Genomic DNA, 16,731 nt, shown 5'->3' on the forward strand with positions numbered 1-16,731 from the left:
TTATGCAAAGAAATATTCCACACTGGAATACGTGGTTCTCTGTAATAAAGCTCAGGGAAATGAGGAAAAGGGACATTTGGAGTGAAAGCATTTGTCTTCCCAAGGAATCATCCTGTAAGAGAAAGATCATGTTTCCTAGAAATGGCTAAAAACCTGCCTATTGAATGACAAGCAGGACATGAATTTATTTCTCTTGTCTTACAGACTCTGTTTTCTTTTTCAACTGCTGAAGTGGAACATCCCTACAAGTTAAAGAAGCTGTCATAGCTGACCCTGTTTACCATGAAGGAGCAGAAGCTGCTTGGGGGTGTCTTAAGTGTTGGGATTGTCATAAGTGTTGAGGTTGTCATAAGTGCACAGAAACTCTTTTCAGTGATGCCCATTGTCAGGAAAATGATCAGTGAGCACAGACAAAAAATCACAAGAGGTTCTCACTGAACATCAGAGGCAAATGATTTTTCACAGTGTGAGGATGCCCAACCACTGGCACAGGCAGCTCAGGCACCTCCTGGAGTCTCCATGCTTGGAGATAATCACAAAATGTTTGGTCATGACACTGGGGAAGTGGAGCCTGTAGAGAACTGAGGCTGCAGAGGGTTGATTCTGAAGGACAGCAGCTCTTGAGAAGGAACCATGGTGGAGTCATTTGACTGCAGACTGAGAGAGGAAGGGAACAAGAAGGAATAGAGATGAAAACCTGTGATTAATTAAGAAATGATCCCACACTTGATTTCCTGTTGTCCCTTTACTTTTTGGAGAGAAGAGGCAGAGAATTCAGAAATGTCACATTGAGGATGAGCCTGGGAACAAAGAGGGATAAAGGGAGAATAAGGTATTTTGTCCATGTACACAACTCCATTCTTAATCAAATTGGGAATAAATCAGAATCCCTGCAGTGTGCAGTAAAGGCCAGGAATACCTGTGGTGCACAGTGATGGCACCGGACTTCTTGGAATCAGCCCTGACACCCATTAGCTCCCGGCCACTGGCAACTCTCACCTTCCAGCATCTAACACAAGCTCTGCCAGAGCCCGGAAGGTTTGTGTTAAAGCTCATTTGCATTTCCTGTCCCCGTGCGAACAGCACAGAAATACCGGGCAGAGTCCTGAGCTTGCAGGGACCGCAATGAGAGAGAAGCCTCAGACCGGGAATTGTCCCGGGAGATCTTGGCCCGACCCTTCACTGCAGCCCCGTAATCCACTATACTGCCAATGGTATTGATAAAGGACACCCACTCCGGGCGGCGTCCAGGTGCCTGACGGTACCAAAAAATAAGATAATCCGCGAAGGTGAATCCGGATCCGTGGCAGGAGAGGGTGAGGGAGTCCCCGGGCGCTCGCAGCCCTCCGCCGGCCTCCTGCAGCCTCAGCTGTGCCCAGAGCCCTGCGGAGGGAGAGCGCAGGAATCGGGCAGGGCGCGACCACGGACCGAGGGCGCTGTCCCGGGCTCCCGGTGCCCCCGGCCGTCGCACTGTGAAAAAACCCGTCCTCCTCCTCACCCCCAACATCTGAATCTGCCCATGTCCCTGCTCCTGCTTCTCCCTGTTACTGTTGCTGTCGCTCTCCGTGTCGCTGTCTCTGTCCCTTCCCCCTGTCCTTGTCAGTGTCCCTGTGCTTCTCCGTGTCCCTGTCGCTGTCCCTGCCCCTGCAGCTGTCGCTGTCCTTTTCCCCGTCCCTGTCCCACTCCCTGTCCCTTTCGCTACTCCCTGTCCCTGTCCTTTCCCTTGACCTACTGCTCGCCGTTGCTGTCCCTGTCCCTGTCCCTGTCCCTGTCCCTGTCCCTGTCCCTGTCCCTGTCCCTGTCTCTGTCACGGTCCCTCCTTCCCCCGGCCCGCTCGCTGCCCTCCCCGCCCGGCTCTCACCTGCCGGCCACAAGGCCAAGGCCAAGGCCAGCAGCCCCGGCCCCAGCCCGGCCGCCATCGTGCCCGGCCCCGGCTCCGCGGCAGCCGCACAGGAGCCGAGCGGAGCCGCGCTCGGGCCGCTCCCGCCCGGCCCCGCCTCGCCGGGGCAGCGCCGGCGCCTCTGCCCGGCCCCGACACACCCGCCCCGGGCCCCGGGCCCTGCCCCGGGCAGGAGCAGCGCCGGCCACGCCCGGGCCGCGGACACAAAGCGGCGCTGCGAGCTTGGGCAGCGCCTTCTGCCAAAGGGACCCGAGCGCTTCGTGCCCAACGCGCCCAGAAATTCGCCCTCGGAGCACACAAGGTCGCTGCCGTGCGCGGCTGCCTTGGGCAAAATGCTGCCGGCAGCTGAGGGAGGTGATGGCTCCTCTCTCCTCGGCACTGCTGAGGCCGCACCTGAGTACTGCGGACACGGCTTCACTCCCCAGTTTGCCACCTCAGGCAGTTGTTTGTCACCTGAGCAGGGACTCAAGGACGCTGAGCAGACAATCACAAAGGGAATTTATTATTTGATACTTGAGCTAAGCACAGGGCTGTGGCAGATGCTGCTGCAGAGCAAAGCAGGTCAGATCTGTGCCTGATCAGCGACTCTTGCTCACATCATCCCTGAGTGCTTGTCCTGTGCTCGATCCGAACACCCTGGTCCCACGCAGGCGGTGCAGACAAGTGATCAGTGGTGCAGGAAAGTTCATTCTTGAGAACCCAGGCCCCTACAGGGAGTGGAATTTCTCCTGCCTTCTGGCTGATTCCACCACTGGCCATGGGTCAGTGCCTGGTTTCATTGAAGGATAAATCATCCATCCTATTTTCTCTTCTTCTGGGGCATTTCTGCGTGAAATGTAAGGGAGAGGGAGAAAGAGACCTTGCCCTTTCAGTCAGATAATTACCCGTCCTCCTAAGGAGTTTCTGTGATGGATATGCCCTTTTCAGCTCTTTGTTGCCTCTCCTGATTTGTTCTGCACATCTTTAAGTGGATGACTTGCCCATTCTCATGGAGTTCTTCACGATGCTTTCCCATGTAACCTCTTGGAGAGAGGTTTATTCTTTCAGGATGCTTTTAATGTTCTCTGCCACAGGAGAGAGCTCTCACCATTTTGACTTTCTCCGCGGGGCAGATGTCAGACACCACGCTCTATGTGTGAGATTCACCAAAGGAAGGAAAAATGAATGTGCTAGAGGTGAAAACTGTCCTCAAATTAATTTAAAAGTTTTCTTGAAGTTCACCTGGTGTATGGTCTTGTCACTGAAAATGTGGGAAAATACAAACATTCTCCTACAGCATTTTTAAGTGCCAGAGAATGAAAGCATTACTTTATTTTGGCCAGGGTTTGCAAAAGAAACTATTTCATTCACACATTGTGTGAGTTGTGCAGAGAAAATCCTTCCATCACCCAAGGTTTTCACTGGATTTTTCCTGTGCTTCTACAATCACAACCCAGGGAAATTCATTGGTTCAGTGTTCACTGGTCCCAAGTTACACAGTTTGTAGTATTTGGTTTCCTAGTGATCCCTTCTCCTTTGATAATATTTCAGTTCTCATTCTTGCTTGTCTCATCTCTCTTTTACCAGACCCGGTGTCTCTGACCATGCCAGGGGTGATGTTTGGAGTTGATGTTCATTAATGGTTGTTATCTTTTGTTTATCTTCTGTGCTGCTCCCAGTCTGCTGAGATGTTAAGCTCTGATCTGCAGTGCTGAAACAATTCCTTTGAAAAGAAACTTCAGTTCCTTTCCCCCTGGGCAAAGGTGAACAAAATCCCTGAAGGAACATAAAGAAATTTTAAACTTCTTGTCATTACCCTCAGTATGAGAAAGGTATCACAGAAATGCAGAACGATTGAGGTTGGAAGGGAGCTCTGGGGGTGATTGGATCTGCCCTGCTCTAGCAGGAGTGTCTGGAGCTGTTGGCCAGGGACCATGTCCAGGTGGCTTTTGAATATCTCCAGGGACAGTGGCTCAGCCTCTGGAGATTTTCAAAGGCTGTCTGAGCACAATCAAACATGGACACAAAGGAATCTGAAAGAGAGCAGATATAAAACTGTAAAAATGTTTTGTACCAAAGAGTTCAGCTTATAATCCTCCTCCATTATTTTGGTGTCATGGGATCCCTTACTGGATAATATTGTTTTTTCAGATGTCAGCATAATTCCCCATGCAAATAGGCTTATTTTAACACTGGGTATTTAAATGTGGAGCACAGGATCTCTACAAAACTCTCCTCAGCTGGTATCAGCTGGGAGATCTGCAGATTCTGTCCTCTCCTATGGAATTAACCGCACTGACACAATCTTAGAATTGGACTGGAAACAATTCTGTTCTCCTGTTTTCTTAAGCTGTGTGTTCTGCACAGCAAATGCCAAGGGAAAAGGCAGAGCTTAGTGGGGGCAATGTGGGACCCTGTCATGAAATGAGGGCTTTAGGTGAATGAAACCCTCACGGTCAGAGGTGTCAGCAAAAGCAGCTTTAATACAAATGTACCAAAGCGTGGCAGAGTCCAACAGCAACGCTCACTCTGCAGCTCTGATACATGGATGAAACAGGGACAGGAACATCGAATTAGAATTAATTGGTAAAGATTGATGTGGAGACTGGGAGGGAGAAAAGCCTTATTTCCCCTACAGAATGTGGTTAACTTGTTTTTTCAAAAGCAGGGGAGGCTTAATCCTTCCTGCTGTGACTGAGTCACAAATGGTGACCACAGCATCCTGCCTGCAGCTTGTGAGAGGGGCTGAGCTGGGGAAGGTGTGAGCTGGGCTCTGTTAGGTAAGAACCAAGTTGCCATGGAAACTATCACTCCATCAAACCACCCAAAATCACTTCCTGCTGGCCCCTTGCTCCTCTCCCTGAGTGCCAGACAACAGCAGAGTTTCTTCTCTGCTGCTATGAGCATTTTCCTCCCTCATGCCTTCTGCAAGGTCTCTCCTCACTGAAGCTCCTGAATGTGCCAGAGAGACACTTCCCTGCACAGGCTCTGGAAAAGACACATTCGGCCAACAGGAAATCTCCATTATCAAAGCTTTGTTTATGATCCCCGTGGGCTTTAGGACAGCTGGATTTCGGCAATCTCTGTCCCAGGTTCAGAAGAAAAAGTACAGAGGACCCACAGCATTTTAGCCTAGTATAAAACTTTATTTTCATCACTACTACAGGAACCTAAAATGCACATGAGCTATATTTGGCAGAAGAAATACAGGCTTGATAAAGAAATGAAAATGATCAGGTTGAATGACATCTCTTCAGATGCCACACAGCTCTTCTCATCTGCAATACACACTTATGAAATCGATCTAAAACCCAAAGCTGCAAATGGCAACCACAGGGCTTGAATTCCCTCAGCAGCACTACTGCAGTGGCACAGGCAGTAACACAACATGCCTGGGAAAGGAGCTTTTAAAAGGCCACATATCTAGGGTGAGCATTGGAGTTTTGAAAGCTATTGAAGCAGCTTGGACACTTGTGAGCAAATGCCACAAGTGTGGGGAGATGACTTAGCAGGAGGATGAGGATAAATTCACTCCCCTCAGTTCTCAGAGGAGAGCAAACAGCAAAAGCACTTAAAACTGTTCAGTGTAAATCATCTGGCCAGGCAGGAGTGAGCAGTGTTCAATGTCTTCAGGGGAAGGTGCTGCCTCGTGTCCTGGCTGGTCTCTGGCAGCTGCTCTGGCCCTGCTTGTTCCAGCCCCTTGTGCTGCTGATTCACGTTCTTTCCTGCTCTTCTTCAGGTTCCTCTTGCCTTCATTCCCCATGACTGGAAGAGCAAATTGGGGATTAAAACTGCATTTAATGAAATTGGGCCTGGGAACCCGTGTTTGATAGCTGTGAGCTCCCTTACCTCAGAAAAGAAACAACTTGATACTCATGAGGGTGTTGATGGCGATGCTCTTTGCCAGCAGGACTCTCAAACCCAGCACAGCCATGGACAGCATGTTCACTCTCTGCCCTTCAGCATCTGCTCAGTGACCAGAAAAGAGCAGAGAGATCATGGTCTGCGTTTTGATGTTGTGGTCTTGGCACAAAGTGGGACAATGCACAGGGGATGGTGTCAGGGAAAGGAAGAGCAGCAAAGGAGCAGAGAGAGAGAAGATGGCAGCAACAGGGGAGCCCAGGGTCTGTCTCTGCTGCTTTTGGCTTCCTGGGGCTTGTGTGTAACTGCAGGAGTAACCCTGGAACAGCAGCTTGTGTCTGCTGAAGGTGTTGTCTTCTGCCTCCTGTGCCTTGCAGGAAATCCATTTCCATGCCTTTATTCCCCAAAGAACAATGGAACTTCACAGCCTGTTTGGGGAACTCACCTTGTGCTGAGTGCTTGGGCTCTGTGCTGTTGCAAACCCTCTTACTGGGCCCTTCAGCCACTGGTTCATCAGCCTCTTCTTCTGCAGCATGATAAAGAAAAGACATTTTAAACTCTATCCACGTTTTAGACAGGATTAAGGGAAATGTTCCTGTGACATTTCCTGTAGGAACTTGAGGAAAGCTGGGGCTCAGATGATCAGTCATTACTTCCAACAATAACTTGAGCTGACAATTTTTCCATGCAACAGCAGGAAACAGAAGAGTTCCTTCATTGTTTTGATTTTACTATTTGAATCACCCTCATGACTGTAAAACTATCCCACAAAGTTTAACAATTCACTTACTTAAAAAACCCTCACAGCACACCCAATCTTTAACTTTTTGCAGGATTAGAAAGGCTGTTCCAGTTTGTGCTGCAGCAGGTTTGCTGCTTCATGGTGAAATATTTAGTCATAAGGGAATTTACATTTTGGACAAATAGATTGTGTCTTCCCTCTTCTCCCCCAAAAAGGTATCTCCAAGTAATTCAAGAGTTGAAACCATTTCTTTCAGATGCTTTGAAACATCTTTCATCTCTCCCTGCTAAAATCCCCAATGTCTTTCTCATTTCTGCTGGCTGCCCAGGGCAATGCTGTGGAGAAGGAGAACACAAAGCCCCACAGGCCACTGTCTCCAGAAATAAGTGACAGCTGTGCCACCAAACTGTACCTGGATGTGTTGTTGTCATGGTGCTGTTGTCGAATTTGGCCGTGCAGGTCAGCTCTGTGTCTTTGGTCACATTGACCACTTTAATTGCATTGTACAACCCCTCTGATGTCAAAATGGATCTGCTCTGTTCATATACGACCTCCTTAGAGGGCATCTCCAAGCTGATGCTCTTTGTCTGAATATTCCTTGCCAAACAAGCTGCTTTCCCAGGGCTGCCACCTTCTTCCAGTTTCTTTGATTTCATCACAATGACTTGAGGGTTGGAAGTATTGGAAATATCTGTAACGAAAAGCATGATTTGGACAGGATTGATTTAATTGCAGGCTTTCCCAATGACCGAAAATTCACATTTGCTCTAGCTGTGAGTAATTTGTAGCTTTATCAATCATTACCTTTTTGTGGTCTGTGTTTTTTGCTGCTTTTTCTAAAATATCATGTTAAAGCCAGGAAGGGAGAAATATTTTATGGGAGATTTAATGCTATTGCAGCTTCCTTTTGCCAAAGTTTTTATTTGTAAGCGAACCCTTGATTTTATAAGGGACCTACAAACAAGAAAGGAACTTTTATGAATGCCACTCCAAGAGTCCATTGATTCTGCTTTCTCAAAAATTTAATTCCAAAATATAACAATTATAACTGGGTTTCCTTGCATATTCATTAAAATTAAATGAACTCTGTTTTTTCTTTTACTCTCCCTCCCAGACACCTAACAGAAATGGAACATCCATTGACTTAGTTTGACTGGTTTAGCTGAACCCAAACTCTTTAGCACAATTTAGTAAGATTAAACTAGTACAGTAATCTTGCATACGATTTTATTTTATGCTCTTGTACATTACCCTTCTCTGCTCTCAGTGTTGTGTTTTTAACTGTGACACAATAGATACTCTAGGAACTTATATGTGAATTTTCACAGACATTTCTATTTGGACTGTTCAAGCCTGGCTTATAACCCAACAATGACTTATGAAAATCTTAGTAAGAAGCCTGAATAAGTGGATAGATATATGTCCCACAGAAATTCAGAATGATAGTAGACAGAACTTCTCTTGTGGAGTTCAAGTTCTTTGGCAACACTGAGAAGTTAGATTAGAATATTTTTACATATAAATTGTCTAGTTGCATGCAAAAGATTGCACATAGGAAGTCTAATTAGGCACTGAAAAACATGAATGAGTGTCTGCATGAATTTTAGGGTGAATCAAATATTAAAAGAGGGGAAAAATGAAAGAGTAACAACTCAGAAAATGGTAATGTATAAAGGATACCTACTTGGCTCCACGGTCAGTTGAGTTCCGTTTCCAAAGACAAGTGCAGCAGTAACACACAGTTAAAATGCATGAATCAAAAAGGGCTCCTTTTGCCATTCTTGCTATACACATTTCCTTCCCAGGTGTTGTACCACGGCTGCCCAGAGCCTGTCAGTCCTGTGCATTCTGTGTTCTCTGAGAAGACCTTGAAAGGCTTTTCATGTGGTCTCCTCTCCAGGCTTTCCAAACAGCCAGAATACAAACAAGCAGCTTCTCTGCAAGAGCTCCCTGGGCAAGATCATCAGCAAGAAATCATGTACACGGTGCAATTGTAGTTCAGAGAGCAGAAGATTCGTTTATTCTGAGTCTAGTAGACTCACAGGAGTCCCACTAGTTTGCATTTTGTGACAATCCAGCCATGAATTCCTACCACTGCTTGCTTCTGTAAGGGATTTGTGTTTTATGTTCTGAACATTTATTTGGACAAAAAGCTGTACTTCTCCTTCACTTTATAAAGCCACAGGACGAGCCCTCTGTTCTAAAAAGTAATGGGCCTTAGCATTCTTAGTGATTGTTTAATCTGAAATAATCCAACCCAAACCAAAAGGAAAAATCTTCTCTGTCCTAAACTGAGCACATAACAGAATATGCCTGGAGTACTCCACAGTGACACTAATGGTTGTTATTTTATGTAATTGTGATTTGAGGAATTTGCAAAAGATTGGATAGTAAAGTATTTGTGCTCTAAACACCTTAACATGCCTATTAGTAGCTCCCAGAGGAATTCAAAACAAAAAGGGAGAGGTTGCTCACATCCTGGAAATGCTGGCTTCAACTTATTAAGAATTTCAGCAGAGTTGAAAGGGACCTCGATACTTAAAGTTCAACATTTTTCTGTCAAACAAAATGCCAGAGTCTCAGTGCAGCTCTGAAAATATCCTGTCTTTAGCTAGAAAACACTGAACAGCATGGAAAAGAAGAACTTTGCTTGGGGTGACATGCACCTTTATTGTACAGGCTTGAAAGCCTGGCTGGAGTGAGAGTGCACTCATGGGATTATTGCAGAAGAAAATCCTTACAGTGAACCTACATCTTTAAATCCCTTTTTTCACCTCCACCCCAATTTTAAATGAAATTTCAGAAATAAAGGAATGTGACTTACTTGGTAGAACTGTGAGAGTCGTTCCTGGTTCAAATATAAGCTTATCTGTGCTCACACTGCTAAGACTCATTCCAATAACTCACTCGTTCCTCATGGTGTTCAAAAGTGTTTTAAAACAGGAGATGAAAAGCCAAATATTAGTCCTAATTATCCACGGGTACAAGTCCATGAGATTATCCAGAGGTAGATTTACTTCCAAAACAGGAAAGGAAAAAAAAGTTAATTGAATAGTTCAATAATTTCAAATACCTTGATTGATTGAGTATCAGAATTTTCAACTTCCCCCTTTCTTCCACCTTTTAGAAGCCCCATGAGCTCTTTTATGTATCCAGGATAAAAGCAAATATAGAAAGAATATTCTACTTCTCTTCTTAATAATTGCAGTCATCCGTCTCCTTTTTTCCCCAAAATATCTCACATTTTTTCCCTCCTTTAGTTTTTGTACAGGTCCCTATGCTGTTTATATCATTGTGGTACTCCGGCCCCGGTACACAGTGATCTATTTCCTTGTAAAAACTGCCTCTGTTCCACTACACAGAATTCTGGATTATACAGACAGTCACATGACTTCTTCAGTGGTTTTACACCCAAAATACCACCCGAAGAAACTATATGGCTTTCAAGGAAGGATCTAAAATTGTATCTGAAATCTTGAGTTTCAACTGAGAACTTGGGGATTACATGACACCTCTGAAAAGTCTGATGGAGTTAAGCTGGATAGAAATCAGGAAAATTATCAGTTTGTTACTTCAAAACATTTCTGAAAAATCTTCTGACTTGCAGTAAGCTGTCCACTTTTTCCCCTTTGTTTCAGTGCTCAGAAGCAGGAGGAATGTGCCCTCTGGGCTCTTAGAATTCGTGCCTGGGGGTCATTTAGTACCTGAGAAAGTCTTTATGGCATTTTAGGAAAGAGGAGAAAGTAGGCAAAATGATTGTTCTTTGTTGTGTAGAGGTACAGAAACCTTGGGAGTGAGGGTCAAAGAGTGAAGGAGGTGTTGCACATTGACCAAATCCTTCATGATATTCAACTTCTGTATCATAATGGCCAGAGGCACACTCAACTTCTGAGACTCTGCAGTTTCAAGAGCACATCCTGGCCTTTTGTAACAAAGGACAGGCTCGTTGAGTCTGTGCCTATCAGGACATGTTGGTACAAAACTGGTGAGGAATAATATGAACAGGACAGGCTTCAAAAAATGAAAAACCAAAGGTCTGAAAGGGGTACACTGTGAGAGTATGCACACACATGAGGAATACCTGTGGGGAAAAAGAAAATTTTCTGGGCTTCTGGGAAATTCCCAAGGCTGTGTGCCTTTACAGTGCTTGTGCAGAAACACACGGAGTAGGGGAGCAAACATGAGACATCAGAGCTCCAGCAGTCTGTGCAGGGCAATGACATCATGGACAGCAGAGAGAAGTGGTGGGACAGTTGACGTGACCCAGGAAGGGAAATGTGTGGTGCAGTGCAGGTCAGGGCACATGGCCTGGGGCCCTCTCCAAGAGAGGATCCTGGGTTGAGTTGGGCTGGGTTGGGTTGGGTTGGGTTGGATTGAATTGTGTTGTGTTGTGTTGGGTTGTGTTGTGTTGGGTTGGGTTGGGTTGTGTTGGATTGAGTTGTGTTGTGTTGGGTTGTGTTGGGTTGGGTTGAATTGGGCTCAGTTGTGTTGTGCTGTGTTGTGTTGGGTTGTGTTGTGTTGTGTTGGGTTGGGTTGGGTTGGATTGGGTTGGAAGGGCCCATAAAGATCATCCACTTCCAATTCCTTTGACATAGGCAGGGACACCTTCCACTATGCCAGGTTGCTCCAAGGACAGTCCATCTTGGCCTTGGACACTTCCAGGAATGGGGAGGCCACAGCTGCTCTGAGAATCATGAACCTCACAACCAAAAATTTCTTCCCAATATTCTATCTAACTCTGCCCTCTGGCAGTGGGAAGCCATTCTGCCATGTCGTGTTACTCCAGACACTTTTCCAAAGTCCCTCCCCAGCTCTCTTGGAGCCCCTTAGGCACTGGAAGGGGCTCTGAGGTCTCCCCAGAACTTTCTCCTCTGCAGGCTGGACACCCCCAGCTCTCTCATCTTTGAGTTCTAACTCTGTGGGCTGGAGGCAGAGCTGTGGGATCATGGAAATGTGGTGGGAGACCTTCCAGGAGCACTGTAGTGACTGAAGCCAGGCTTCAGGGAGGACAGGATGGGAAGGCAAGGAGTGGGCATTGTCCTTTCTCTGAGAGAACAGCTGGAATTTGTGCTTTGGGATGTGCAATGAGCCAGCTGACAACAGAAGGGTCAGGATTAGAGGCCACATCAGCAGCAGGGACACTGGTGGGTGGTTACTACACATCAGCTGATGGGGAAGGAAAAGGCAAGTCCAAATGGGACATTCCTGGGCTCCAGTCCTCATGGGATGCATTTGGGTACTCATTTGTTCAACTGGAGCTGGTGATCAAATGTCTAAAATGATCTGTATGCAAGAGCCGAGATCTCAGGGTGAATGGTGAAGAAATTGGTCTTGGAAAAATAAGAAGGTTTTCCTGCTATTTGAGTAATTCCAGGAATCTAATTGGTGTATGTGCACAGAGTTGTCTGAGGAAAAATAGATGGGGTGGGGCCTCCATGTTTCCCCCTTCAAGAGAAGGGAGGGAGACAGTTTGTGTGTGGTGGTTCAGTTGTTTTCAGTCACTGTGGTACGTAGTTCACACTGTGCTAGACAGTTCTACAAAAACAGTTAGGGGTCTTTTCAGTGCCACGTGATGTCTTCTCTTTCATGCCTTTGAAGTGCTGGCTTTTATTTTCCTCTACATTGTTCTACTTCTGAACATTTAATACTGCTCCAGAGGATGCTCTACACAAAAAATAACACCTGATTATGGATGCTTTGGAGACACTACAGGTGATCATAGAAAATTAGTTACTGAAGGTGAAACAGTAAGTCACTGTCCATCCACTATGGACAGGATAGCTAAAACAGTGATTTGAAGTGAGCTGGAATATCTCCTTGTGGAAATCCCTGGGCTGCTGACACCTACAAGAAAAGAGGGAGGTGACAGAAGAAATCAAGTGTTATCATCTTTGTGTTTGTCACTTTTGGCAATGCTGTGTTGAATGGCTCTGACATTAATCCACTACAGCAATTCTTCTGTTAAGCCAAAAGTGGGAATTGGGGCAAAGCCTGGGGACAACTGCCTGACCCTCCAGCATCTGTAGCTCCTGGATGGGATGCCTTGGGCACTGTGCTCAGGAACACAAGCCCAGGCATGCATTTGCACAGGTCTCCTTATGCCTTCCATGAAGGCTTTCAGGGAGCCAGAGCTGGGAGTGCAGAGAAGGAGTTTTTCATCATGTCCTGGGAAAGTCCATCTTAGCAGTGCAGTTCCTGGTGCAGTGCCACTCTTTCCTCAGATACAATTAATTGACTATTGTCATGTATTCCTGCAATGTTATTGTGAGACTCCCTAAACATCATGAGGTATCCAAATGTGGTTAAGTTCTGCCTTTTCATGTAAAAAATGCAGCTCTTTCAGTGCTCATTGTATTTCTTTTTCACAATTTAAGCACCAATGGTAACTAGGTACCACATGGGTGCTTGCTCTTTTTCCCCTTCTTAGATGGGACAGAAAATTGGTGAGAAAGTAACTTGAGAGTTTAAGAAGTGAAGCAAACACTGCATGTGTGAGCAAAGCAAAACAAGGAATTCTTTCACTACTTCCAAGAGTTAGAGAGCTCCATCACACATAGTGGCTACATGGAAATAAAAACACTCACTGTCCACCCCCTTCCTTTTTCTTCCCCATCTTTATATGCTGAGCATGATGTCCTATGGCCTGGAACACGCCTTTGGTCAGTTGTGGTCAGCTGTTCCCTCCCAAATTTTGTGCACCCTCAGCTACTCACTGGTGGGTGGAATGAGGAGCAGAAGAGGCCTTGACTCCATGTAAGCACTGCTCAGCCATAAGTCAAATATCCCTGAATTACCAACGCTTTTCCCAGCACTGATTCAAAACATAGTCTCATTCTCGCTACTATGAAGAAAATTAACTCTACTCAAACCAAAACCATCACATTCTTTAAAAAAAAAAAGCCACCCTCTTTCCCTGGTTCTTTCTGCCTGTGGGAGATATTGAGAAGGAAGGAGTTAACAACACATTAATGGTTTGGGGTTTGCTTGTGAGAGACTGCTGTTGTTACTGATGTAGCATCTCTGCATCCGTTTCTGCAAAAGACAGCCCAGATTAGTCTTGAGAAGTCTGGGAAGAGCCTTGCCTTCCAGCAACCACAAAAGATCTGGCTAGATTAAAGCCCCTCCTTCCAATTCTGCGCCAGCCCTGCCTGCGTTTCAAGCACTGTGCCCTTTTCAAGTTCTCTCATGGTGCAGAAATAGGTGGCTGTGTCTGCAGCTGTTGGCGAGAGCAGTTGCAGCCACAGCTGGTTCCTGGAGGGGTCTGCAGAGCTGTTGACTCGGGTCTGGAAGGGTGAAGCGATGTGCTGGAGCCGTGTGAAAGGATACTGCATCACTAAGTGCTGCAGCTCTTTGCCAGGAGTCTGCCGGATCCAGTCCCACGCATAGCTGCTGTCGGTGATGGCTACACCAGAGATGTGACAGGTGAGCGAGACAGACTCCGAGATCTTCCCTACTGTAGGGCCTGAGGCCTCTGTCTTCACCTGAGAAAGGCAACCTGCAGCCCCAGGAGACAAGGATAAACAAGCAGCAACAGTTTAAGTAATCAATCTACTCCACTATGTCCCTGTGGTTCTGCTTGTGATGTCCAAGATCCAGCAGCTGCAGATCCATCTGCTCAAAAAACCCTTGCTCCCTGAAGCTTCTCAGATCTGGGAGGGACAGTCTTCTCCATTCTCCCACTGAGCTTCCAAATGACCCTCTAGCATTCCCCATTTCCACTGCTCACCCCTCAGGCAGCAAAACCCATGGGCTGGACCGAGTGGACATGAGTTGTACCCAAAACCATAGCAGGACTATTCATACACCACACCATTTGGACCGGGTACCTGTAATACTGAAAACCAAAGGAAACAGGAAAATTGCCTCAAAGCTGAAGCAATGAGAAGTAAATTGGCATGACATGGGAAGAAGATAATCATAAAGATTAGACCTTATTTGGGGACACCAAAAAATAGGATGTCCCTGTTAGAATCAAACATTGTAAAACTGTGCTGTGTCTACGTGACTCTTTCAGAGCAACCTTGAATATGTGGGCAACTTCCAGCTTCACGGCAGGGAGCTGGGATGCTGACAGGAGGTTTGTGTTCAATCTCAGCTGCATTTTGTATCTCTGTGCGAACAGCACAGAAGTAGCGGGCACAGTCCCCGGCATGGAGGAGGTGCAGGCTGAGAGATGCCACAGAGTGGGAATTGTCCCTGGAGGCTGTGGCTCGACCTTTTACTGCTGACCCAAACTGAATTTGTGATGAGTAATGGCTTATCCAGGAAACCCATTCGAATCTGCCTCTGGGTGCCTGACGGTACCAGCGAACATAATGATTCTCAAAGGTGAATCCGGATCCGTGGCAGGAGAGGGTGACGGAGTCCCCGGGCGCTCGCAGCCCTCCGCCGGCCTCCTGCAGCCTCAGCTGTGCCCAGAGCCCTGCGGAGGGAGAGCGCAGGAATCGGGCAGGGCGCGACCACGGACCGAGGGCGCTGTCCCGGGCTCCCGGTGTCCACGGCCCGTCGCACTGTGAAAAAACCCGTCCTCCTCCTCACCCCCAACATCTGTATCTGCCCATGTCCCTGCTCCTGCTTCTCCCTGTTACTGTTGCTGTCGCTCTCCGTGTCGCTGTCTCTGTCCCTTCTCCCTGTCCTTGTCAGTGTCCCTGTCCCTGTGCTTCTCCGTGTCCCTGTCGCTGTCCCTGCCCCTGCAGCTGTCGCTGTCCTTTTCCCCGTCCCTGTCCCACTCCCTGTCCCTGTCGCTACTCCTATCCCTTTCCCTGTCTCTGTCCCTGTCCCTGTCCCTGTCCTTTCCCTTGACCTACTGCTCGCCGTTGCTGTCCCCGTCCCTTTCCCTGTTCCAGTTCCTGTCCCTGTCGCTGTCGCGGTCCCTCCTTCCCCCGGCCCGCTCGCTGCCCTCCCCGCCCGGCTCTCACCTGCCGGCCACAAGGCCAAGGCCAAGGCCAGCAGCCCCGGCCCCAGCCCGGCCGCCATCGTGCCCGGCCCCGGCTCCGCGGCAGCCGCACAGGAGCCGAGCGGAGCCGCGCTCGGGCCGCTCCCGCCCGGCCCCGCCTCGCCGGGGCAGCGCCGGCGCCTCTGCCCGGCCCCGACACACCCGCCCCGGGCCCCGGGCCCTGCCCCGGGCAGGAGCAGCGCCGGCCACGCCCGGGCCGCGGACACAAAGCGGCGCTGCGAGCTTGGGCAGCGCCTTCTGCCAAAGGGACCCGAGCGCTTCGTGCCCAACGCGCCCAGAAATTCGCCCTCGGAGCACACAAGGTCGCTGCCGTGCGCGGCTGCCTTGGGCAAAATGCTGCCGGCAGCTGAGGGAGGTGATGGCTCCTCTCTCCTCGGCACTGCTGAGGCCGCACCTGAGTACTGCGGGCACGGCTTCACTCCCCCTAGAAGAGGGAGTTGGATCTACTGGAGAGAGGCCACTGGAGTGCCATGACGATGATAATGGCACTGGAGGAATCTCTTGCATGAGGAAAGGCTGAAAGAGCTTGGACTGTTTTCCATGGAGAAGAGAAAACCTGAGTTCGGGGAGGGGAACATGTTCCCTCATCAATGTATAGAAATACAGATAGGTTTAAACCATAGAATAGTATGTATTGGAAGTGAAATTTAAAGGTCATCTAGTCCAGCCCTCCTGCTATAATCATGGATATCTGCAAGTTGATCAGGCTGCTCAAGCCCTGCCGAATTTCTTTTCAGGCTTGGAGCAGATACAATTTCTCGGTACCATCCTTTCCATCACCCTAAATTTAAACAATTTTTTCCTTTTTTTGCATCTACCTTCTTTTTGTGTCACACTCTTACCCTTTGCCAAATAACTGCAGGCCATGTAAAAAAGTCTGTTCCCATGTTTCTCTGAAGTCCTCTTTGTATAAGTGAGGCATCTTCAAAACTCAGCCCTTCTATGATCCTGTGAAAGGCTCTCAGGCACACTCATGTCTGTGCAGTTGATGTGGGCCAGGGAGAAAACTCACTTTGCCACCTCAGTCAGTTGTTTGTCACCTCAGCATGAACACAAGGACGCTGAGCAGAGAATCACAAAGGGAATTTATTATTTGATACTTTAGCTAAGCACTCGGCTGTGCCCTCGCTTAGTCCATGGCAGATCCTTCTCCAGAGAAAAGCAGGGAAGTCAGTGCTGAAAGCACAACTGAATAAAGAATGCACAACATCCACTTTCTCCTCACCCACCAAGTCCTTTTGTCTCACTGTAGAAGGCTGTAAATGTGGCTAAGCACAATTCCCTCTTCCCAAA

The 16,731-nt window shown here is 47.8% G+C and overlaps 1 protein-coding gene and 1 gene segment (V, D, J or C); both read right to left on the reverse strand.

Moving 5' to 3' along the window:
* The window catches only part of LOC106864004 (M1-specific T cell receptor alpha chain-like), a 370,462-nt gene that overhangs the window by 333,915 nt on the left and 19,816 nt on the right, over positions 1-16,731 (reverse strand). The gene's annotated exons all lie outside the window — the stretch shown is intronic.
* LOC106864479 (T cell receptor delta constant-like) lies at positions 5,005-9,635 on the reverse strand. The segment is given in 5 exon segments: positions 5,005-5,845; positions 6,186-6,266; positions 6,895-7,173; positions 8,167-8,432; positions 9,307-9,635. Coding segments are annotated over 3 exon segments (441 nt in total).

Source organism: Sturnus vulgaris, chromosome 27 (genome assembly GCF_052056855.1).
Source record: "Sturnus vulgaris isolate bStuVul1 chromosome 27, bStuVul1.hap1, whole genome shotgun sequence".
Lineage (NCBI taxonomy): Eukaryota > Metazoa > Chordata > Aves > Passeriformes > Sturnidae > Sturnus > Sturnus vulgaris.